Source organism: Sprattus sprattus (assembly GCF_963457725.1).
Source record: "Sprattus sprattus genome assembly, contig: scaffold_52, whole genome shotgun sequence".
Classification (NCBI taxonomy): Eukaryota; Metazoa; Chordata; class Actinopteri; order Clupeiformes; family Clupeidae; genus Sprattus; species Sprattus sprattus.
In genome coordinates this window covers 80827-105980 of record NW_027666813.1, presented here as the reverse complement: position 1 = coordinate 105980, position 25154 = coordinate 80827, and the positions used below count along the sequence as shown (strand labels likewise).

General features: G+C 41.3%; 1 protein-coding gene across 1 annotated transcript in view; it reads left to right on the top strand.

The window, feature by feature from the left end:
• Nucleotides 1–22615, top strand: part of LOC308382608 (NACHT, LRR and PYD domains-containing protein 3-like) — a 39805-nt gene extending 17190 nt beyond the window's left edge. Inside the window, 5 exon segments of the mRNA XM_080861002.1 lie at nt 5193–5363; nt 6331–6501; nt 10655–10828; nt 17749–17795; nt 21036–22615. Coding sequence (XP_080717128.1) covers nt 5193–5363; nt 6331–6501; nt 10655–10828; nt 17749–17795; nt 21036–21574 — 1102 coding nt within the window. The 3' untranslated portion in view covers nt 21575–22615.
• The last annotated feature ends 2539 nt before the right edge of the window (nt 22616–25154 follow it).

Here is a 25154-nt window from a genome sequence, read left to right as displayed (position 1 = left end):
TTCAGTTTTCATGATGTGTTTTCATTCATTACTGTAAGAACATTTATAATGTTTAAATAGAACTGATACAAAGTGTCCCATTTTTATTGTTGGTTGTAAAAGTCTTTTAATCCATTTCAAATAAATACAAATATCTCAGACAAAGATGCTCCCCTAGGTGGCCAAGATATGTTAGTAATTTTATACCACAGGAGTGGAGGCCTCAGTCAGGCAATGGTAGAAAAATCAGAAACAACGATGCGCATCAGGGGAGAGAGAGCATGGCTTCACATGAAGATTCACCAGTTTCTAACTAGACGGGGAACAAACATGACTATTTAAGTATTTTATCAGTTGAAAGGGGAGTATACTGTAAATCACAGAGCTCTGATCACATGGGTCACCCTGCATCCAGACTCCAGACAAGCAGAGTTGGGAGGGTTACTTTAAAAATGTATTCCAATACTGTCATGAGTTCGTGCAGTGAATGGCACATTGGCGGCCTCTGGTGGCCAAACGACAAAAGAATGAACTTATTTGTGTCCACATGTGCCGTTGTTGTGATTCTGTGCCCTCACCTGTTTCCTATTATGTGTGCTCACCTGTTATATATGTTGTGATTGCGACTTCCCTTAATTAGCCAGGACATAATACCTGGCTAGTCTCTATGACCCTTATCAGGTTGTTTCTTGTAGACAATGCAAGTAATGCTCTCAAGCACTTTGTTAAAGCAGGCTCTAGCTAGCCTCCTGTTTCAGGGTTCTCAAGCACTTTGGTGCCCTATCTTTAGCTAGTCTGCTGTTACAGGTTTGTGCATCGTTGCGGTTCACAAGGCACTTTCGGTTGTGTGGGGCCTTTTGAAGCCTGCCTATTGTAGCTACTGTTCAGAAGTCTGAAAGTTAAATGTTTGTATATGTGACCCGCTCTGGCGAAATGAGTCGGAAGTCGCAACGTTCTATTTTGAGATATGGCCGTTTACAGTAAGAAACATTGAAAATATTGATTTTTTTTTTTTTACCTTATATGAAAGAAAAGGTCTTCAAAATGAATCTCCCAAAGTTTCATCATCACAGTAATTGCGAAAATGCACTTAAATGGCTGTTTAGGTTGACTTGCAACTCTTAATCTTACAAAGAATGTCTCGAATAACGCTGTTTTACCAGCCGGCTCGACCAAGGATTTCGCACGAGGATTTTCCAATGTTTTGATATCCCCTGAAACGTCATGCTCTCAGTTATCCAAATATGGTGTGAAAACGTCAAGTCCTTTCTTATTAAACCTATCAAAATGTTCACAGAGCCTCCTCAGTTGCCAATAGGAAGCCCTGTTTACAGCCTTGTGCGACGCGATTGGTCCACCTACCATCCTGTCAGATTAGCAGTGCTACTGTAGTCTAATGCTAGCAACATTTACTCCAAAATATCTCCTCAAAAAGTTCGCGTTTCACTTAATACTTTGTATTCAACCTTGTCATTTTTATAGTGTAGTGTGCCATACCGTGTGTTTGGTAAAGTGTGCCATACCGTGTGTTTGGTAATGTCGTCATCTAAAGAATGTGAAATAGCTAATGCGTTAAACTCCGTTGGCGCCTCTAATTTGCGCTCTGCTGCTGGCCAAGAAGACTGGATAAAGCTGGTGAATGACTACTTTGGATGTATTGATGTGGCATCTGATGACACTGACAGCGATGAAGACAGTGACTTTGACTCACGACCGACTTTGGAGCCTGCTACCCATACTGGCGACGACGGCGACGACAACAACATTGAGGACTTCTCGAGCGAGCAGCCTGTCACTGACATAGGCGAGGTGGAGAGGGTTATGTCGACCTGTGAAGCAGTGTGTGTGGGTACGGTGTTTGAAAACCGAGAAGATGAGATCACAAAAATTCGTGCGTTTACTTGCAAAGGTTGTAAACTAAACAATGGGCAAGAGTGTTTTAAATCTTTCGAGGAGGACTTCGTTTTCGACCTTCGATTATCAATGGCGTCTCTTTCTGAATACGAGAAAGACCTAATTCTTCTGGGGAAGATCAGCTGTCACTTCCAGAATGATAAATTCACTTGTTCGACGAAGAAAATCCAACGAGAGCGTCAACATCAAAGGTCGGAATATTTCTTGGATGGAAGAATTTTCCGTGAAACATTCACGTTCCTACATTGGTAAGTAGGCCTAGCTTTACAACCATTACACTTATGCGACTGATCAGAAGTATGTTCTTGATTTTACTGACAGTAGCTTACGTGATGTTCCCGTTTAATTTCAGCATCAGCCAGAATAAACTGACAGCTCTACTGAAACACTACAAGGAACACGGCTTGACCCCACGAGTTAAAAAGTCTGGAGGTCGCCAGAGAAGAGATCAGAGACTGCTCACACATGACGACATCTGCCGTGTTGTTTCGTTCATCGTGAACTTCGCAGAGCTTCACGCATTGGTTCTCCCTGGTCGCATTCCCGGGTATAAACGTTTCGATGTGAAGTTGCTGCCATCTCATTACACCAAGGCGACAGTTTTCCGTGCTTATTAAAGCGCAATTAAGGCAAGAGGTAGGTGACCTCTCCAATGTCGTAGTGGTACAATAAGAGGGGGGTAAATGTAGTAGGCTATGCAGAATCAGATGTTTAAAAAGACATGCAGAACATGTTTGATGATGGAAGGTTATTGCTGTGATATTAATCCTGTAAGGCCTGTATACTTTTAAACTTAATCTTTATCATAGTCTGATGGCTTCCAGGCCAGGTGGGTTAAATCTTAAATCAGGATAATGCAGTGGGATTTGGCAATGTTAATAGTTGCATTTGGCACATAAACTCTATTAAGATGTGGATAAACTGTGTTTACTTGCGTTTAGCTACCACTACATCCTTGCTTATCACTGAGCATTTGTGTGCTGAAATTATGTAAATAAGCCTATGTTGCAAATAAGCCTATGCTGAAAAAACATAATAAGTAGATCTACCTTTACTGATTACAACAGCATTAAAAAAACTGAGATGTTGAAAACAGTGCATTGATACAGAAATTAAGCTTTCTCTACTTTGTTTTATCAGAACATTGTGTGGTGAGTCTTGTGACCTTTCGACGCCTGTGGAAGACCCTTGTGCCCTACATTGTGCGTACAAAGCCGATGACTGACTTGTGTTGGCAATGCCAAAAGAACAACTCCATCATTTACAAGTCCGCTAACCTGACTGAGGCAGAGAAATCCAGTCGCTGCAGAAAACAGGAGGATCACCTCGTGAAAGTCACCCTAGAACGTTCACTCTATCAAGAGATGGTCCGATACGTCAGGACTATCTTTACCATCACATTTGTGAGTTTTGCAACGACAATACAAGGGACATTACATGCCCAAAACCAGCTGGGAAGGTGAGCTGTTCCACTGAGAAAGAAGCTAAGAAACGTAGAGTTGAAATATGATTCCAACTATGTGTCTCTGTGTTTATGCCACACACACTCTCTCACTAACTCACTGACTCTCTCTCAGTCTTTCTCTCTCTCTCCCTCTCTCTCTCTATGTAGATACATGTATATAGTCAATGTCTCTCTGCCACACACACACACACACACACACACACACACACTGAACACTCACTCACTGACATTTTGCCACTCTCTCAAAGGCTTTAAAGCGAAAATGTAGTATGTCTGTTTTGACTCTCTCAGTCTCCCTCTCTCTCTCTCTCTATGTAGATACATGTATATAATAGTCAATGTCTCTGTGCCACACACACACACACACACACACACACACACTGACATTTTGCCACTGTCTCAAAGGCTTTAAAGCGAAAATATTGTCTGTACAATCTTTGGAGGTATTCATCAATGTTCCTGTTACACATTCAGACTGAGGGCACACTATTGTACCTAAAATGTATGTATGTTTGTATGTGACATTTGATCTACTTATGTTTTTATAGTCCTTTTTAATATATATCTGTTCTGTCTTTTGTTGTTTTGGACATGAGTCTGTCAAATCAGCTGAATTGAATTGTATTGAATTTAAATGAATTGAATCTCTGTAAAACGCGCCTTAAATTATTATTGAATTTTTTGATAAATATTGAATAATATGTAATAAATATTTTGAAATAATTGATGTTTCAGTCCAATTTAATAGCCTTTTCTAAGTATCTAAATGCCTTAAGTAAAATCATGTTGTAAAAACACTGGGTGCAGCTCTGGATGCCAAGGATTACTGAAGAGGTCATCAAAAAACGGACGGAAAACTAAAATGCGATTATCTCGGGTTTTCAGTTGGAAAAAGGTGCTGCCACACCATCATTCAAATTAATGTAACTTCACAACCGTTTAAGATAGGACATTGACCAATACATCATTTAAAAGCTTATTGTCCCATCTTTCCAAAGATACCAATATCTCAATGTTGAGTTCTTGGTCACTGTGACTCATTTTGCTGGATCAGGTCACATATTATTTAGTTTATGGCCTTTTGCCCTGTTCCTGATCCTCTGTCTTTTGGTCTTAAACCTATTTGGACGTATTCTCTGCGCTTTTAGAATATCACCTGTGTTTTTGGAATACCTTCCATGTGTTGAAATACCGCTGTTTGGAAGTAACCCTGTTTAAACCATAAAGAAATCAAGTCGTAACAACATCCTTCAAATGGGTCCTCACTAGCACACTGGGCTAAGCGCCGGTTCCCCAGGTCCAGCAACTTGGGTTCAATCACAGAGAAAAGCCTGACAGATACAATTACTGATTGCCTGTTAAAAATGTTATTCAGTAACCTAATCCCAGTATCACAATATTAAAATGATTTAACTTGATTACTTTCCATTACTTTTGGAATACCTCAATGCCAAATGTGCAAATGAAGACAACAGAAAAGTCATCAATAAGATAAGGTCAACAGCACAATGTAACCTTGAAAAAAAAAAATAGGTAACCAAGTTTTAAGAATTAAACCTGCCCTCTGATCAGTGTTTTTTTGGGAAAAGTCTGCTTTTCATTATGCCTATTCAGCCTCCAGACCTACAATGAAAATGCACAACACATTTGTTTACAAAGCATAGGCATGTGTTAGATTAGATTGCTGTCCATGAATGGTTTTAGTTCATTTTGCTCCTTATTTGATGGTTAAAATGTCGATGTCTGTGTTATTCTAAACTTTTGAACAGTATTGTTTTTAGTTATGCTACCATGCCATGTTCTACTCACTGTCTATACCTCTCACTCTACGCAGGCTTGCTCACTGTACGCTAACAGAGGAATCCTGTAAGGCTGTAGCCTCTGCTCTGCAGTCATCTGTCTCCCTGACAGAACTGGACCTCACAAACAGTGAAATTATGGATTCTGGTATTCAGCTTCTCTCTGCAGGACTAAGTAGCCCTCACTGTAAACTACAGACATTAAGGTTGGTGTTTGACTTTCATTCTAATATCTAGTATTACTCCTGATTGGAGCTTTTGCTGCATGTGCTAGATTAGTTTGCTGCCCATGAACTGTTCACACTTCTGTCTATACAAAACCATCTGCATTTTGTAGAAAGTGACAGAACAGTCCTGACACCTATCAATGTCTCCTGGTACACTAAGTAGTTGAAATGGTGTAATGAAGTTTTGACACATATTCTCAAATGCTTGTTTGTAGATGGTCAGTATATAGATTCAGAGTGTATTTTCAAAGAAAGTTAACCAAAGTGATATTTCTTCAGGGGATAATTATAATTATTTTGACTCAGGGTGTGGATTGACCAGTCAATCAGTGCAGGTCAGAATTGTTGTGGATTCGGATACCATATTTTGCACTTTTTTAAAAGCTGCCTATCAAGAGCCAGCCAGAAAACATGTATTCCGTTTTCATGATGTGTTTTCATTCTTTACTGTGAGAACATTTGTAGTGTTCAAACAGAACTGATAGAAAAGTGTCCCATTTGTATTATTTGTATTAAAAGTCTATTAACCCGTTTGGAATAAATTCAAATTTCCCGGACACAGAGTTTTCCCAAGGGGGTTAAAATGTTTGTAATTTTGTACCACAGGAGTGGAGACCTCAGTCAGGCCACGTTAGAAAATCCAGAACAATAAGGCGCATCAAGGGAGAGAGAGTATCACCAGATAAAGAATCACCAGATTCTATAACTAGACAGGGAACAAACATGACTTTTAAAGTATTTTATCAGTTGAAAGGGTTGGAGTATGACATCACAGAGCTCGGATCACATGGGCCACCCTGCATCCAGACTCGGGAGTTGGAGTGACCCTGTGACCTCTAAGCAGTGTTGGGAGGGTTAATTTAAAAAAGTATTATGATACAATTACTGATTGCCTGTTAAAAACTCTACTCTCTGTCTCTATCTCTATACCTCTCACTCTACTCAGACTTGCTGACTGTAAGCTAACAGAGGAATCCTCTAAGGCTGTATCCTCTGCTCTGCAGTCATCGGTGTCCCTGACAGAACTAGATCTCAAAAACAATGACCTGAAGGATTCTGGTATTCAGCTTCTCTCTGCAGGACTTAGTAGCCCTCACTGTACACTACAGACATTAAGGTTGGTCTTTGACTATAATTTTATATTAAGTATCACTCCTGATTGGAGCTTATGCTGCATGTGCTAGATTACTTTGGCGTCCATGAACTGTTCACACTTCTGTCACTATCTCCAAAATGCAGATGGTTTTGTATAGACAGAACACTCCAGACACCTATCAATGTCTCCTGGTGCACTAAGTAGATGTAATGGTGAAATGAAGGTTCAACACAGATTCTCCAATTCTTGGGTGTAGATGGTCAGTAAATTGATTCAGAGTGGTTTTCAAAGTGATATTTCTTCAGGGGATAATTATAATTATGTTGACCCATGGTTTGGATTGACCAGTCAATCAGTGTAGGTCAGACTTGTTGTGGACTTGGATAGCACACTTTTGCATGTCTGTTATCCAGTGGCGTGTTCAGGGAGTGGCCTAGGGTGGCACGGGCCACCCCTGAAATCTGACTGGCCACCCCAAGTGCCACCCCAATATTAGTCAGTAAATTATGCGATAGACGCGCACGATGACATCCTCAAAGCATGCACACCTGCCTGGCTGCGTGTGGAGCAAAGGAGTGATGCATACAACTTCATTTTTTATCTTTGAAGACAACAGAAGTTTTCTCTAAGAGATTTAATACTCCAGATGCACTGACTGATTTTTATACTCCTACTCGCAATCTGTCTTTACACTCATGGTGACTATTTTTCGATTATTTTTTTTCACTTAAATGTGTTTTACGGACTTAGGAAGTTCAATGTAAGAAAATATCTCCACCTTATTAATAAACACCTGAAAATTGGTTCTTACACAGCCGAAGTGTTCTCAGCTTTTCCCGGATTCATAAATTTGTATTTGCATACATACACACAACACGCCCCGTGAGGGCACCCTACCGTAGTGACGTGTGCAGTCAGCCCTTCTAACACGGATGGAGGTATGTTTGTCTCCATTGTCCGGTAGATCGGCCACATACCTCGGATGAGGCAAAGCTTGTGGCTGCCTCTGTCAATCTCTTCCGTCAGTCTAATTTTGTTTTAGGTGTTATTAAATATCAATTACTCTAGCCTGCATTTCATTTGTAAAACCACCGACTGGTGACAGTGATAAGGTAAGATGTGGTGTTGACTTGCCAAATGTTAGCTTGCTATTCACAGATGAGGTACTGTTCCCTACAGCTAGCCTAGCTAACGGTATGTCTAAAATTGAGACCGATATGATCTGGTAAAATAAGCAAGCTGCTGATGGCAACATCGAGATTATCAATTTTGTATTGTTCGAATGGGATTTTCAACACCTGACAATACACTGTAGACTAGAGCATATTGTAATGCAACGTTGAATGGATGAATAGCTTACATAAGGGTTCCCAGCACTTTTCAAACCACACTCAAGCTTATGGTTATTGTCCCCACCATTTCTAAAAACAAACTGACGCCCTTGCATATCGCACATTGCAACGTGTTAGTATTGCTGTGTTAACCATGGTTACCACGGTTCCACTTATGCATGTGAGAAATCTTTCTCACTTATGAAAAATATAAAGACTAACCTGCGCTCGCGGTTAAATTATGAAAGACTCAATGCTTGCATGAAGCTTCACTTCACTGAATATGAGCCAGACGACAAGGCCATCAGCAAGTCTATGCAGCACCAGAGGTCACATTAATCTCTGGGTAGGCCTAATGTTCAATTCAAAAATGGTAAATTAATGCTATGCCGACACCTGAGTGTGGGTGTGGATTTTTGTTGTGTGTGTGTGTGCATACGTGAGTTTATATGTCTGCGCAGGCGCTCCTGCTCACACTTCATGCCACCCCTGCATACGTCAGTGCCCCACTGGTGCCACCCCTATCAAAAATCGCTGCCTATCAAGAGCCAGTCAAAAAACATGTTATCAGTTGTCATGATGTGTTTCATTCTTTACTGTAAGAAAATGTCTAGTGTTAAAGCAGAACTGATACAAAGTGTCCCATCTGTATTGTTTGTAGTGAAAGTCTTTTATCAGTTGAAAAGGGAAGAGTATACATCACAGAGCTTAGATCACATGGGCCACCCTGCATCCAGACTCAGAAGTTAGAGCAGCCCTTTGACTTCCAAGCAGGGTTGGGATGGTTACTTTAAAAATGTATTCGAACACAAGTACTGATTGCCTGTTAAAAATTGTATTCATTAACCTAATCCAAGAATCACAATATTAAAGTAATGTAACTTGATTACTTTCCATTACTTTTGGAATACCTCAATGCCAAATGTGCAAATGAAGACAACATAAAAGAGACATCAATGAGATGGCTTTCACATAAGCATAATGTGTAAGTCAACAGAACCATGGAAGAAAATGAGGAAACCAAGTTCATAGAATCAAACCTGCCCTCTGCTTAGTATTTTTTAAAGAAAAATATCCTTGTAATTACGCAAATTCAGCCTACAGACCTACAACGAAAGTGCACAACACCACAGTTTACAAAGCATAAGCATGTGCTAGATTTGTTTGCTGTCCTGTTTCAGTTAATTTTGTTCCTTATTTGATGGTTAAAATGTCAATGTCTGTCATTCTAAACTTTTGAACAGTATTGTTTTTAGTCATGCTACCATGCCATGTTCTAATTCACACTTCTGGCAATACAAAACCATCTACATTTGGAGAAAGAGAGAACACTCCTGCCACATATTAATGTCTCCTGGTGCACTAAGTAGTTGTAATGGTGTAATGAAGGTTCAACACAGATTATCCAATGCTTGGGTGTAGATGGTCATGAAATAGATTCAGAGTGGTTCTCAAAGTGATATTTCTTCAGGGGATAATTATTATTACTTTGACTCATGGTACAGTGTTTCCCATAAGTATTCACCCCCTTGGATGTTTTACCCTTTTATTGCTTTTAAACTAATCATGGTCAATATAAGTTGGCTTTTTTGACAAAAACATTCACAAAAAAGCCCTCTTTAATGTCAAAGTGAAAACAGATTTCTAGACTGTAAAGTAAATTAATTGAAAATATGTAATGAAAAAAAAGTGATTCCATAGTATTCCAGGTATTCACCTCCTTTAAAGTGAGTCACCTAATTCAACAGAGGTCCAGCCAATTGGTGCTAGAAGTTTCACGATTAGTGAAATAGAGATTGGTGTGCAGTGAATGTGTCACAAGTGATTGTAGTATAGCGACACCTGTGCCTGGAAGGTCCATTCACTGGTTAGTATTCAGTAATCCGTATTCCTGGCTACCATTACACCATGAAGACCGAAGATCACTCCAAGCAACTCAGAGAAGAGGTTATTGAAAAGGTTAAGTCAGGGAAAGGATACAAAACAATGTCCAAGGCACTAAACATCCCCTGGTATTCTGTTAAATCAATCATCAAGAAATGCAAGGAATATGGCACATGTGTAAATCTGGCTAGAGCAGGGCGTCCTCACAAACTGAGTGACCGTGCAAGAAGGAGACTAGTGAGAGAGTCCTAAAAGACACCTATGACCACTCTGAAAGAGTTACAAGCTTCAGCAGCTGAGATGGAACTTTTGGAAGAGAGCCACTGTTGAAAAAAACTCATATCAAATATTGACTAGAGTTCACCAAAAGGCATTTGGGAGACTCCATGGTCAAGTGGAAGAAGGTTCTGTGGTCTGATGAGACCAAAGTGGAGCTTTTTTTCAACAGTTGCTCTCTTCCATAAAGCTTTGACTGGTAAAGAGCCAAGTTCATCACAGAGCTCGGATCACATGGGCATCCCTGGGTTCAGACGCAGGAGTAAGAGCGACCCTATGACCTACGAGATATAACCAAAACACCCCCATCCTTATCACTGAGAAACACAGGCACACAGATAGCATCTGAGTAGAGTAATAGGACATTAATATAATAACTATAATTTAATTCTGAATAGAATCTCTCAGATAAATGAAGAAAGAAAAAATAAGGGATTCTAAAAATAGGTTCATTTTGAGTTTTTCTTTCTAAAAAAAACTACAAATTGACCTCTTTTAGGATCCCTTAACTTTCATTTTCTCAACCTCTTGGAATTGATCATCAGCTCGGTTTTAAAGCAGACAGAGTCAGTTTATGAAGGTTGATAGTAATTTATCAATGTCAAGTAATTTGCAAATGCCTTGCTTACCTTTTAATGCATGTTTCTTCTCTAATAATGAAGAAAGATGATCTCTTGTTTCAGGCTGAGCTGTTGTCTTATCACACACAAGGGCTGTTCTTTCTTGGCCTCTGCCCTCAAATCAAACCCCTCCTACCTGAAACAGCTGGATCTGAGCTACAATCACCCAGGAGACTCAGGTGTCAGAGAGCTCTCCGACAGACTCAGTGATCCCAACTGTAAACTAGAAACTTTCAGGTGAGTGCTGGGTGTTTATATGGGTGTGTATACCCTTTTAAACAGTTGCTGAGGGCATCAAGGCTCAGAGGGTGTGGAGGGAAATTCTAATGGACTGCAAGAAAAGCAATTTCACTAAAAGCATGAGTCTGAACTGCTGGAGGTGCATTATCTTTTTATTCTTACATGCAGTGTGGACACATGTGTCCAATTTCCGATTTCAGTCCGATTTAAATCGGAAATTGGACACATGTGTCTCCCCAAATCTAGATTTCTTGTGTCCGACTTGAGTCCGTCTGGACTCCGATGTAAACCCCTGGATACACGATCGGATTGCGCTGGGAATCGAACTAGACACGCATGTGTCTCTCGAATCTAGATTCCAATTGGACAACAACTTGTGCACATGCTTGAGATCCTGCCCACAGACATATACATGCATCATATGTGTCTATGATATGATAATCGCTGCTAGACGCTCAGTTCTTGTGCTCCCTCTCATTCACGTTGAAATACTGAAACCGAAACTGAAACTTTGAAACTGGAACGCAACTGTTTTGGACAGAACGCCTAATTCAGTGAACAAATATTTTCATATTACTTTTCCACCAGTTGCTAGTCATGTAATCCATTCATATCGATGTGAATCAATCAATACTAATACAACTTTAACTGTTGTGTGTTTTTGTTTCATTTCACAACGTATTTACTGTATAATCAACGGTAGCAGATGTAAACATTCCGCATTCGATTTGAACTGACGCGGCCAAGATCTGGATTTGTCACTGCCATGTGCTTTGAGATAAAGCAGTTAACCCCCCATGGAGACCCCATGGAGAGAATCGGATCGGATCGGAGTACTGCCATCATGTGCACGCACTGATGGATGTACATGTTGCTCCTCTTCCTAAACTCCAAGAAGTCATGGGTGCACATGTCCTGCTAGTATCACCAGTCAGCAGCCACTTCTATAACCCTCATCGTCTCTCAGTCACAACATGCTGCAGCCAGGGCTGATGGCAGTCAGTTCTGCTGTCAGACATCAGTCTCATCCAAATCTTCCCAGCAGTGCTGTGGGTGGATCCAGTTGGCTCTGGTGCCCATAGCATCAGTGTTGTTACACTCCTTCTGTTGGCACTGCGACCTCAATGTTGTACAGGTTCAAACCCCTCTGAGACACAAAACACCAGACACAAGTGAAGTTTACCTGTTTTATTTTAGAGGCCCAGCAGCCACACACACTTAGTTACACACACAGTCCCTGGGCAAAATACAGTATGTGGTTAGACCAGGCTTGTCGCCACATACCCCACCCCAGTCAACCACAGTATGAAGAATCTATGCACAGTAGCCACAGACTGACACCACAAAGAGGAAGAAGCACAACATAGCAGGGAGGCCAATAAGAAATAATAAATATAATATATTGGAAAAGAAACACATGCAAATCTTCCATAGGACTCAGCCACTGCAACCCTCAGCTAGGCACAACACTGGCATTATAATACAGGCGTGAACACAACACATAATAAAATGAGCTCACACACACAGCAAGCTACACCACAATTCAGGGTGGCTAATATACTGCACGCAGGCGCTCGTCTCTTTAGGTAACACTCAACTCCACAGTGAAATATATCGTTGGGGCTGGGTGGGTGGAAATGCTACACAGAATATCAGCGTATTCCATCAGATTTCCTGTGAAAACACCACTGTAATACTATAATATAACACACCTCTATTTTAGTTCTGGCGTTAGTTGCGGTTGCTTTACTCGATGGACTGCCGGTGTGATGGATAGGGTGTCGGTTTCTTTCCGAAACAGAAGAAGAAGAGATTAGGAGTGATGGTCCATAGTGTAGTTTCCAGAGGCGGACAGAGTACACAGATTCCTTACTTGAGTAAAAGTACAGATACCCCTTGCTAAATTTTACTCAAGTACAAGTAAAATTACTACAGTCAGATGTCTACTTAAGTAAAAGTACTAAAGTACTTGTTTTTAAAAGTACTTGAGTATCATGAGTACAAGAGTACATTTTCTAAATATTGCAAGACTACTGCCACGGTGCTTACAGTACATTTATGTATAGAAATGTCCTACATGGAGTTATGAAAAATGTTTATGTTAATACCTTGGAGAATGTAAAAGGAATTGAAAGTAAAATCAAGTCATTTTCATCTTTTTACCATGTTGCCTTATTTAACATCTCACTTGCCTACAAGGCAATAGCACAATGGCAACGCTCTGACAAACCTCTGCTAGAGTTTTAATGGATTTTTGCATCCACATTTGAACCTGACTGTGTTAAACACACAGTATACTCAAGAACATAAAAACAAATGCTCAGCTTACATATGCAACATCAGAAAAGAAAATTCAGCTAACAATTGTATGTATGTGTGAGTTTCTGTTTTTTCATCAATCAAATCAATGAACCTAAACCATCAAAGAAGGAAATATAGCAATGTTCTAACACACCTCTGAACCTGACCGTGTTATACACGCAGCATAGCAAAGAAGAAAAAATGATGATTAAAGAAAATCAGCTATGTTGAGGTCAGCGTACAAAGAAGGAAAAATTCAGCTCATTTGAATGACAGTATTAAGCCCCTTCCTCTCACATTGACATAGGCAAAAGGCAGGAGGCAGGAGAAAATGCTTTGAGCTGAATAACACCATTCTCACACATCTATGTGTGACAACTCTGTGTGTGTGTGTGTGTGTGTGTGTGTGTGTGTGTGTGTGTGTGTGTGTGTGTGTGTGTGTGTGTGTGTGTGTGTGTGTGTGTGTGTGTACTGTACTTCAGTTAAATCAAATGTCATGAAGTCCTTGTTCAAATTGAGAAGTTGGTTCTCAAAATTCTGTTCTCAAAATTCTTGGTCTCCAACAGCTTCAGTTGCTTCGCCTTGAAGCCTGTTCCACCTTCTGATGGCCTCTTGCAGGCTGTTGAAGTCAGTTGACCGTATTCCTCCAGATGTGTCTCATGCCTTCTCTGTAAAACACAGTATAATATTTCAGTTTACACCTTAAAAAACGAATAAATATTAGAAAAGATACCCATCATATAGTCTACATAGCAGTATTATTAATTATGAAGTGCTGGTTGTTCATAATTTTCCAATGGCTCCAGACTAACTTTTTAAGTGGTTTTACTGGTGCAACTAGCCTAACTTTAATTTACGGGGACCAGCAAAGTATTTAGGTGCTTCTGACATTCTAAGAAGTCCTGCAATATTAAGGTCAGGCAAATACAAGACTTTGGGTAGTATATCTCATGTATTTAAATACAATTGTAGGCTACAGCAATTTATGTTATGGTATTACAAGACAGGTACACTCATGAGCGTTCCCCCACTTAAATAGGCATTTAAGCCTTACAGTTCAACAAACTATTTCGTAATCCTGTCTAGGCCAGCTGAACTGTTACTTTTAAAAAAGCCAAATAGCCCCTTAGAGTAGACTAAACTGTAGGGCTAGCTCTAGTTATTCGCTCCGGTGAAACAAGTGAGCTGAAATGTCCTGCTTGCAACTAGCATAGCCTACAACTGAACTAATTAGGCTTTTACTTTTGCATGGTAAAAAAGACGTTTCATACTCGATCTTAGACTAGAAAAGATACACTGTATGTTCTTTCTATTTGTCAGGGGCATGTCAAAACATGAAGCTGAAAGGACTTAAGTTGAGTATCTGTGTAACACAATTAGCTTGCCTCGGCTATTGTCAGGCAAAAGTTAGCTATCTGAATGGCTAGCTACAGGTGGCAAATTGGCGGGTACATGTGGCTTCGACTACTCAAACGTAACTGAGAATGTAATAAAGCTGCATTATCGCATCTCGCCAATCATTTAGTGCACTTTTCTGTAGCTAGAATCTAGCTTAGAAATGTAAGGAAGTTGAATGTACGTACCTTGACATGCTTCCGCAAGTTGGAGGATGAATTTTTGTAGGCGGTGATGAAGTTCTGTTTTGGTAAACAGAGCAAACACTTGAGGCGAAAACTATCATTAACTTGTTCAGAAAATTCAAATCGGCGGGCTAGGTGGGGCCACGGGTTAACACATTCCCGGGATAGGATGCTGCGTCTTCTTTCATTCCAATTGTTTAGTTTCGTCCATGGATTCGTCTCTCATCTAATCTGACCATGGAGTTGACTTTGGTGGAAAGCTGAAGGTGATTGCTGATAGGCTGTCCCAATCAGTGGTGCCTGCACAATCCAATCACGTTTGAGAGGGAAACGACAAATTGAGAATTTTTTTTTAGTAGAAGTAACGTGTACTCACGGTTATGAATAGAAATGTAGCGGAGTAAAGAGTTCAATATTTGCCTCTCAAATGTACTTGAGTAAAGTCATGAGTACTCCCCAAAAATGATACTCGAGTAAAGTACAGATCCCTCAAAATTGTACTTGAGTACTGTACTCAAGTAAATGTACTCCGTTACTGTCCGGCTCTGGTAGTTTCTCATCTTTGTTGGCCTTGTCTTCAAAGGCTGCAATGTCTCCTCAATGCTCCTTGCTTCGTTCTCTCACCACACGTAGCAGTTGGTGTCTCTACGATGTTTTTTCTCCAATGCAACAAACCTCAGCATACAAGTAACATTTTACTTATAGTCAATACAATACACAACTTAGCAAAATGGGTTTGTCTGTGGTCTGGGTTAGGGTTAGGGTTAGTTACAAAGTGTAAGTTGGGGGAATCATAGGCATAGGGTCTACCTATATATGAAAAGGTATTAATACCAGCAGAGAGGGAGAGTCTGACCATTTGTGTGTTAATGAAGGTGTTTTGAATGTGATACATTCTTGTGGGGGAAGAATTCATATTTTTGAAAGTATATGAAAACCACCTAAATGTAACATCAGTAAGTGGAAACCATTAAAAGGGACTCACCCAGCTCATGTGTGCCCCGCTGAAGTAGAAAAATACAGATATGGTTTGGGGCTTCCTCCACAGCGACCAAAAACAAAACAAACCGATCCCAATGCACCCAGCAGATCAGACAGCCCTGTGTTGGTCTTTGTTCTAAACGCTGACTCATGCACGCACATAGCAGGCGGTAGGTAGTTCTTGGCTTTGGACGGGAAAATGTGCGACGCTGCTGGATCATTGCTCCAGGGCCACCTGGGAAGTCGAGTCCCCTTCCTTCTCCGTTACCCTGTATAAAAAGGATTGCTCTCGCCCAGTGCCCCAATCATTCAATTAACCCTGTGGCCATCAGTCCATTAGTCCATCAGTTCGTCATTCCACATCACCACATATGGAGTTCCTGCCACACAGTTCCCCCTGCCCACTGGCTAAAGCACAATTCACACAAACACTATGCATGAACACATGACCTCACAAACTAACAAACAAACACATAATTCACCAAACTGACATGTGACACTTCCTTCCCTTTCCCTCTCTCCACTTCTCTCCTTCTGGCAGTAACTGCTCACAATGCAGACCCATCTGCCAACCTCTCAGGGTAAACTGGGTGAATGATCTGTGCTTGTGCCACATCCCAGTCTAGGGTCAGAGGCAAGAACAAAAGAAACAGACTGTTCTGTGGGCAAAAAAAAAAGGTTGACACAAAGCCTGTAAATATTTTTTTACACAGAAGACAAATTGAATAAAGAAAAATTACTTTAACAGTATCTGGTCCAAAACAGACTGATAATGACGTGTCTAAACCCTCACGCTTTGGCCTTGTCTAGTTCCTGAGTCTCACAAACTGGAAGAGTGTGTTTGCGAAAGGTGTAACCCCTTTGAAACATCAGCAGGCAGAGGTGTTGTCAATTAGGTGTCATCAGCCCATAGGACATACTGGAAAACACACACACACACACACACACACACACACACACACACACACACACACACATAAACAAGGAAATGCAAACAGAAACACACAGGTACATGACAGCACGGGATGGGTGGGATCCTTTACTATGCCTTAGGCCTGCCTGCAGACTCTTTTCTAATTGAGCTCCAAGGTTGGGAGTGGAGCTCCTTCTCTGCTGTCGTGATGACTCTCTGGTGGTCCTGAACAGTGCTGTTGCCATACCACACTGTCAGCCTGTTTGTGAGCATACCCTCAATAGTACAACTGTAGAAGTTTGTAAGGATACTGGGTCGCCTCCTCAATTTCTAGGCATGTAATGGTGCCCACCTTCACCAGTGCAGCCCAGTCTATGTGAAGTAACTGATGAAGTTGGTGCTGATGTCCTCTGTTCCTTCTCCTAAATCATCTCTTTAGTTTTGCTAACATTTAGGGAAAGATTGTTCTTATGGCACCATATCACTCAGCTTGACACCTCACTCTTGTACCCTGTTTCATCACCACTAGTGATCAAGTGATCAGCAAACCTGATGATGGAGTTGATCTCATGGGAGGCAGTGCAGTCATGTGTGAAGAGTGTGTAGAGCAGGGGGCTTAGCACACAACCTTGAGGGCAGCCAGTTTTCACGATTAGTGTCTGTGAGGAGAGAGGCCCAATGCTGATAGATTGTGTTCTGCTAGTGAGGAAGTCCATGATCCAGCTGCAGAGGGAGGGGATAAGGCCCAGCATGAGTAGGTTGTCTGTTAGTGTGGAGAGGGTGGTGGTGTTGAATACTGAGCTGTAGTTAATGAACCGCATTCTAGCACGGCTGTTTTTGTTTGCTGTGGAGATCCGTGGTTGATCTGATTTGTTGACATGGACCAAAGTGGGTCCAGTGTGTCTGTGTACAGCTATATGTCAAATGTCCTGAAAAAATATCCCAGGTGTATCCAGACTATGAAAAATATTACTGTTTTTATATTGCATACTTATTTTTTTCCCCTGTTAATCTACAAAGCGGATAAAGTTTTGATTATAGTTTTGATAGTTTTGATTAAAATGATACACTGATAACAAATCAGTTCACATGCAAAACGCGCAGTTTTGGACCTCAACTTTCTTCTCCCCTTCTTTCTTGAGGTATGACCATGGAGGAGAGTGCAGGATTAAACCAGGACCGAGAAAATGTGAGTGATATTCTTCATTTTTCCCTTAAAATAATGGTACGCATGATTGTGTATGAACACATGGAAACATTGTGAATGTAAAAGAGAAAAAAAGGTTGTGTATGTTTATAGGTTTAGAAGTGCATGTGATCATGTGTGTGTGTGTGTGTGATCAGTTTCCCTTCAGGACGGGAGGCTGATGTTTCTTTGTTTTCATTTGGTCATTTTCTGATGCCATTTGACTTGATAATTCTAAAACATGAACATGAATTTGATCAAGTCGACTCCCAGCTCATACAGCTGGTGCTTAGCAACTGCAGTGTCTGGCCCCTGGCCCTGAAAACTGCCGCCAGTTTACTGGCATAAAATGATCACCATGACAATGAAAGCTGAACAGAATTTACTGTATATCTGACATTTAGGGCCCTATCTTGCACCCAGCGCAAGTGACATTGTCACCGACGCAAGTATCATTCCTATCTTGCACCCGGCGCACAGCGCGATTTTCCCTCCAGAGGTCCGCTTCGAAATGAACTTGCGTCGACATGGGCGGGGGCGGAACAGAGAAGGCGTTTCTCTGGCGCAAGTGGTATTTTGCAGTTTTCAAAACAACGCCGTGCGCCGTGCGCCATTGACCAAAAAAAAGCTGGTCTAATGTGAGGCGCAATGTCTAAAGTCTGTAACGCGTATTCAGAACGCTATTTTAAGGGCGCATGTGCTTGCCCGCACAGTATAGGACCTGTAGGCTACACTTTACTTCTGTCGTCTTCACGAGAGATTTACACCAATTGTTTGGCAAGCCATATATAATTACAAGGAAAATAAAGTATTTACCACATGAGGAAATCATTGTGATATCCGTATCCAAGACATTTAAAAACTAGGCATACATCTAGCGTACACAATTGACCCAAATGATTCAGGTTAATTGAAGCTGCGTGACATTTGATTTATTGTATGGCTTTGTTGCATTTATTTAATGCCAGTATTATTATAAATCTTGTAAACTCATCTCTGTGTATGTGGACTTTATTTATGTACCTTGGGTTTGGTCAGCTGGTGCACTGGCTTGGGTGCCGATTTCCATGCCCCCAAATCCCTGCACGCTCTCAGGCGTGAGGGTAGACGTGGCGATGTCCTCTGCTGCCGTCAGATCCTGGGTCGAGGCAGATCCACCTCCCGTGAAGGCACGAGAACGTGTGTTACCTTCCAGCTTGGATGTCCCACGTCTCCGGACGTCATTATAGCGTTTTCGGCAACGTTTTCGGGTGTCCCGTTGCAGAAACAATCACGGCAATATCTTGACATGCTTGCTTGACTTTGCTTACTTTTGGAGGGTTTCTCGCATCCCCATAAATATCTATCTCCCGGCTTTTTACAAAGCCATACAATAAATCAAATGTCACGCAGCTTCAATTAACCTGATTCATTTGGGTCAATGTGTAGGCTACATCAAAATAACAAGCCGCTATGGACTATGCGCTTCTCGCTCTTAAAGGGAATGTGAAATGACGCTCCGATTGGTTTATTGCATATTACGCCCAAACCACACCTATGGCTGAGTAACCTCCTTTGGACCAACCCTTTTGACACTTGCGCTGGACGCAAGTGTGTTTTTTCCGCCGTTAAAATAGCAACTGCGCCATAGAGCCGCCCACACAGCTACTTGCGCTTGGCGCCGTCCTACTTGCGTTTCTGATCGGCAAGATAGGGCCCTTAGTGTGTTTATGTGTGTGCGTCCTTGACGTTTTACTTGTCTCTCTCATACACACACACACACGCGGGCGCGCGCGCACACACACACACACACACACACACACACACACACACACACACACACACACACACACACACACACACACACCAACTCCATAGCATGACACAAGAAAAACGGACAGAAATACAATCATTTACACACACACATTGCACATATTCATATCCTTTTTGACACACACAAACACACAAATATCACAAATATACACTCACATACACATATAATACATACACAAGGACTTACACACACACACCTACACACACCATCACACACACACACACACACACACACACACACACACACACACATATACACACAGCATGACAGAAAGTGACAATAACAAATATCACACACAAGAATGACCATTCAAACACACTAACACAGACATTAACAAACACCCACACATAGTTATATAGACATAGAGATGGAGAGAGAGGGAGAGAGAGAAAGTGACAGAAACACACACAAACACTCATTTACACCCACACACAAGAGATTACAAATATACTCCTTCTTGACATACACACGCACACAAATATCACAAATACACAAGAATGTACATGACACACACACACACACACACACACACACACACACACACTCACACTACACAATAGATCATACATATTCTTCCTAACACACACACACACACACAGACTCACTCACATGCATACTCACACTACACAATAGATCATACATATACTTCCTAACACTGACACACACACACACACACACACACACACACTCAATCACATACTACACAATATATCATACATATACTTCCTAACACACACACACACACACACACACACACACACATACACTCACTCACTCACATGCATACGCACATACTACACAATAGATCATACATATACTTCCTAACACACACACACGCACACATTCTCACAAATAAACAAGAATGCATATGCAAACACACACACCCTCACACACTCACTCACCTGCATGCGTACAAACACACACACACACACACACACACACACACACACACACACACACACACACACACACACACACACGCACACACGATCAAACCTACTTCCAGACACACATACACACACATACACACATAAATACATTCTCTTACACAGACATGAACTAAAACATACACACACACACACACACACACACACACACACACACTTTCTACTGGGACTACGTCCAAGGTGTCCGGTTATACAAACTTAATGTACACCCCATTAGCCAATCGGAAAACAGTATTTCGTTCCAGAGGGAGATAAACAAATATAATTCTTCTCCCAGAATGTTGAATGTGTTTTAGCATCATGCAGCATGTTTGGTTGTGTGCAAACATGAAAAGGTGCGTTATCTGAACATCTCTATGATTGTGCGTGTGCGTGTGCGTGTGCGTGCATTTTTGTGTGTGGGTGTGTGTGTGGATGGGTGCTGTGAACAGTCTCTTTCCTGCCCCATATTCTGATGAGGATGTTCTCTTCTCTTGTCTGCAGATGCCCATGAGCTCACACTGGACCCAAACACAGCACACAGACGTCTCTCTCTCTCTGAGGGGAACAGAAAGGTGACACATGTGAGTGAGGAGCAGCCGTATCCTGACCACCAAGAGAGATTTGACTCCATTATTACTCAGGTGCTGTGTAGAGAGGGTCAGTCTGGACGCTGCTACTGGGAGGCTGAGTGGAGTGGTAGTGCTGAGATAGCAGTGGCATATAAAAGCATCAAGAGGAAAGGGACGAGTTATGACATCTGGTTTGGATATAATGACAAGTCCTGGAGTCTGTGTTGCTCTGGTAACAGTTACTCTGCCTGGCACAATAATAAGAAAACTGCCATACGTGCCCCCTCCTCCCCCTCGAGCAGAGTAGGAGTGTACGTGGACTGGCCGGCAGGCACTCTGTCCTTCTACAGCGTCTCCTCTGACACATTCACCCACCTGCACACGTTCCACTCCACATTCACTGAGCCCCTCTATCCTGGGTTTAGGTTTTATGTTTCTGGCTCCTCTGTGTCCCTGTGCCAGATCACATGACCTCCTGATCCTGCAGGAACACCAGAGTCTGCAGAAGAGTCGCACACTCCTGTTCAAACACCTTTGTGTGATGCTGTGACGGAACATGTTGTTAATTAATGTATAATTATTGAGCCTATTACATGTTGACCAACATGTTACTATGGAGATCAAGGTTAATTAAGCATCATTGTATTCAAAGTTAAACTGTTCAAAATATGCTGGGGAATAAAAGAGGGAAATAGATGTGAATCCCTATCTGTCTCTGTCTGTGGGTCACATAAGCAAGGCCATACTAACAACAGCTTTCACACACAGAGGGAGAGAAACTCTCTCACATACTTATGTACACAAACACACATAAACAAACACACAGACAGAGAGAAACCAGACACAGAAAACGCATACATACTCCTTCTTGACACACATGACACATATATGCACTCAACTGTGCATATATGCACTATACTGTGCACTTCTTGACACATATATGCACTCAACACCACATCTGTAGTTCTTTATAGACTCTGATCATATTAAATCTGCTTTAGTATAGAATCTGATCATATTTATTCTGCTTAAGTATAGATTCTCATCATATTTAATCTGGTTTAGTAAAGAGTCTGATATTATTTAATCTGTTTTAGTTTAGAGTCTGATCATATGTAATCAAGTGTGTTTCAAGAGACATTTCTGAGAGGGGCATAAAAAGTAGCATCTGCTGCCAGTGAGTAAATACAGTATATTCATGGGAAGACACATACAAACGTAGTCCAGATGGCGTCTCCCCCACAGAAGAATGTGTTTTGCTAGAACATTTCAATGCACACTGTTCAAGCATTGGGAGACACTGCCCACTGATTGTAATGTTAACTAGTTACGTAAGGTTATTGAGGTCATTATATGTTTATTACTTGTAAATGATGAACAGAGTACTTGTACAGAGTGTTTGTCCTTTTATGTTTTGTTACACTTTGTTATGTTATGTTATGGTAGGTTGTTGTGTCTGACCCTGTGTCATTCTGTGCATCTGATAATAAAAGACTTGCGAGTTGTAAACTATGTTACAAGGAGTTTCTTCTGAGGAGAAAAGGCAGAAAATACTTTGGACTGTGTCAGCGTTTCCCCTGACTACCCCATGGCACACGTTGGACTGGGGCAAGGCAGTGGATCACACCACCACAAATGAGGGGGGTATGAGGGGGACTGCTTAACTACTAACTACCCTGAGAAGTTCAGCTGATCAGCGATGCATGCACACACTCACACATGTGCGCACACACTCACACATGCACGCACATACTCACACATGCAAGCACACACGTGCTTCAGTGTTTACTCTGACTTTAAAAACGTTTGCACTGGTGACCAGAGGGGTGCAGCTATTAAAAGTTGATTCTTCTGCTTATTGTCCCTTCATAGGTATAATGTCAATTACTTTCACTTTCACACTCATAATTAGACTTGATCAAGTTAAATGTGGGAATGGAAGTTATACTTGCACTACACTCTTGTTGTGAGAATATTCAGTGATGAAGGTTTACGTTTGTCCTGAAATGTTTTGGAGCTGTGGGTCACACTGATGAGCCAGAACAGATTGAACAACATAACAAAGGATGCCTCGATTAAGCTTGTATACATTAGACAGTCGCTGACAAATGAGTCATAACAGTGACCTTGTGGAAGCTTTAGCAGCCTCTGTGTTTATTGTACAAGTCAATAGAAGATGATCATGATGCGCTAGATGATGATGGAGGAGGTCTGTGATTCTTCACTAAGAGCGTCATAAACACAGAGCCCCAAAAACATTAATAGAATGCATTCTACCTGCGGGGGAAAAGCACGGAGCAGCACAGACAGAAAATCGGTGCTTCCCGGACACATTATGTTACAGCAACAAACAAAGAGTGTATTCTATAAATGCTCTTTTTACCACTAATTACAGCCATGAGTAAGAGAGGCTGGGCTGAATGTAGTCGCATGCCATGAGAGCACTGAATGATGACCGCTTTGTTAAGTTATAGAAATATCTAAACATTCTTCTTCTAATGAGTCAGAAAAAGATTCAAAACTACAGTTCAACTGTAGGGGGAGCTCTGACATACTTTTTGATGACTTAAAAGGTACAGTGTGTACCGTGCTGCAAACTAGCGTTATCAGATATAATATGTGTCTGTTTGAAGCTGATTGGTGATAAGAGAATGTGTTTGCTTGAAGCTCACTGGTCCAAATAATGAGGAATAAAGCCTGCCATTGTGACCTCTAATCATCTGAGCTGGCCGTTAAACTCCTGCACCAAAACAGCAGAAACAACATTAACATCAATTCAGTAAACATGATCTTTACCAGTTACCTAACTTAATGTAATGTACATGGCAATCAGAGATATGGGTCCTATGTGTACACAACCATGATACATTTCACACAAAAATCTTGTCTCTGCATGAAAAGGAATAAATGTAGTGTAAATCCCTGCTGATACCTTATTTCAACACTGGGTGGCAGCAGGTGCTTTGTGAATTCTGCACTCAAGTACAGTGTAACATTCATTGAGAAAAGGAGGTCTAATCCTGATGTTTTTTAGTGTGATGTGGTCTAGTGTTGATTATATTCCTGTATGCAGCCATGGTAGTCTATGGTTTACAGCTCTGCTGATACCTTATTTCAACACTAGGTGGCAGCAGCATGATAAGTGAAGACGGCTGAAATATTTAGTTCCTGCACTGGCCAGAAACCCCGCCCACCCAAAGGTGTGTGAAACTAGAAGAGCTAAAGTAAGAGTTTGAAAAGATTATATACAGTAATGCTGCACATAATGCTGTGTTGGAACAACTGAACCTCATTCACGGTTGCCACCAGGGGGACAGTGGGTCATGACACCATGTCACAGGATTTCAGATGATGTCTCTTTAATATTAGCGTGATGTAAAAAAAAAATATTACAGTAATGTGATTATCTTTCCATTTAAATACAGTATGGAGCATGGAGGTCTCACCTACCCCTAGGGAAGTGGAATATTGTGACATACAGCATTCTGACTGCACTGTAAAATACACAGGTCACTCTGTGGAGGGATGCTCACCTACGGCCTTTAATACAACTATTTTAAGTGCCTTTATTGCTTTTACCCTTTAGTTTGAGGACGTTCCCATGCCTTTGTATTACATGAAAGGAGAAGTGTGCAAGACAATGTAAAAGAAAATCATTTTTATATTTATTTTAAATTCATTACCACAGATCTGTATGTTTGATCTAGAATTCTCAACGAATGTTATTGTCATTGCCATGTCAAGTACCGTGTTTTATCTCATTATATGATTTCACAGAGCCTTACAACGATGATCATTTCCTGAACAATATTATAATGCAAGGTGGCAAATACAGAGACCGTTGACAGCTTTTCTGTGTCGAAAGGAGTGGCTCAGACCACACACATCCTGTTTTTCTCAGACACACGCTTCCTGTACCAGGCGGTGCATGTCTCTCGCTGCGCATTTAGTTCACGATAACGCAGTCGATAGTTTACCAGTGCAACTGAAATGGAATTGAGTTACATGGGCAGAGGACAACCCTAACCCTAGGTCAGACAACAGAGAAGAA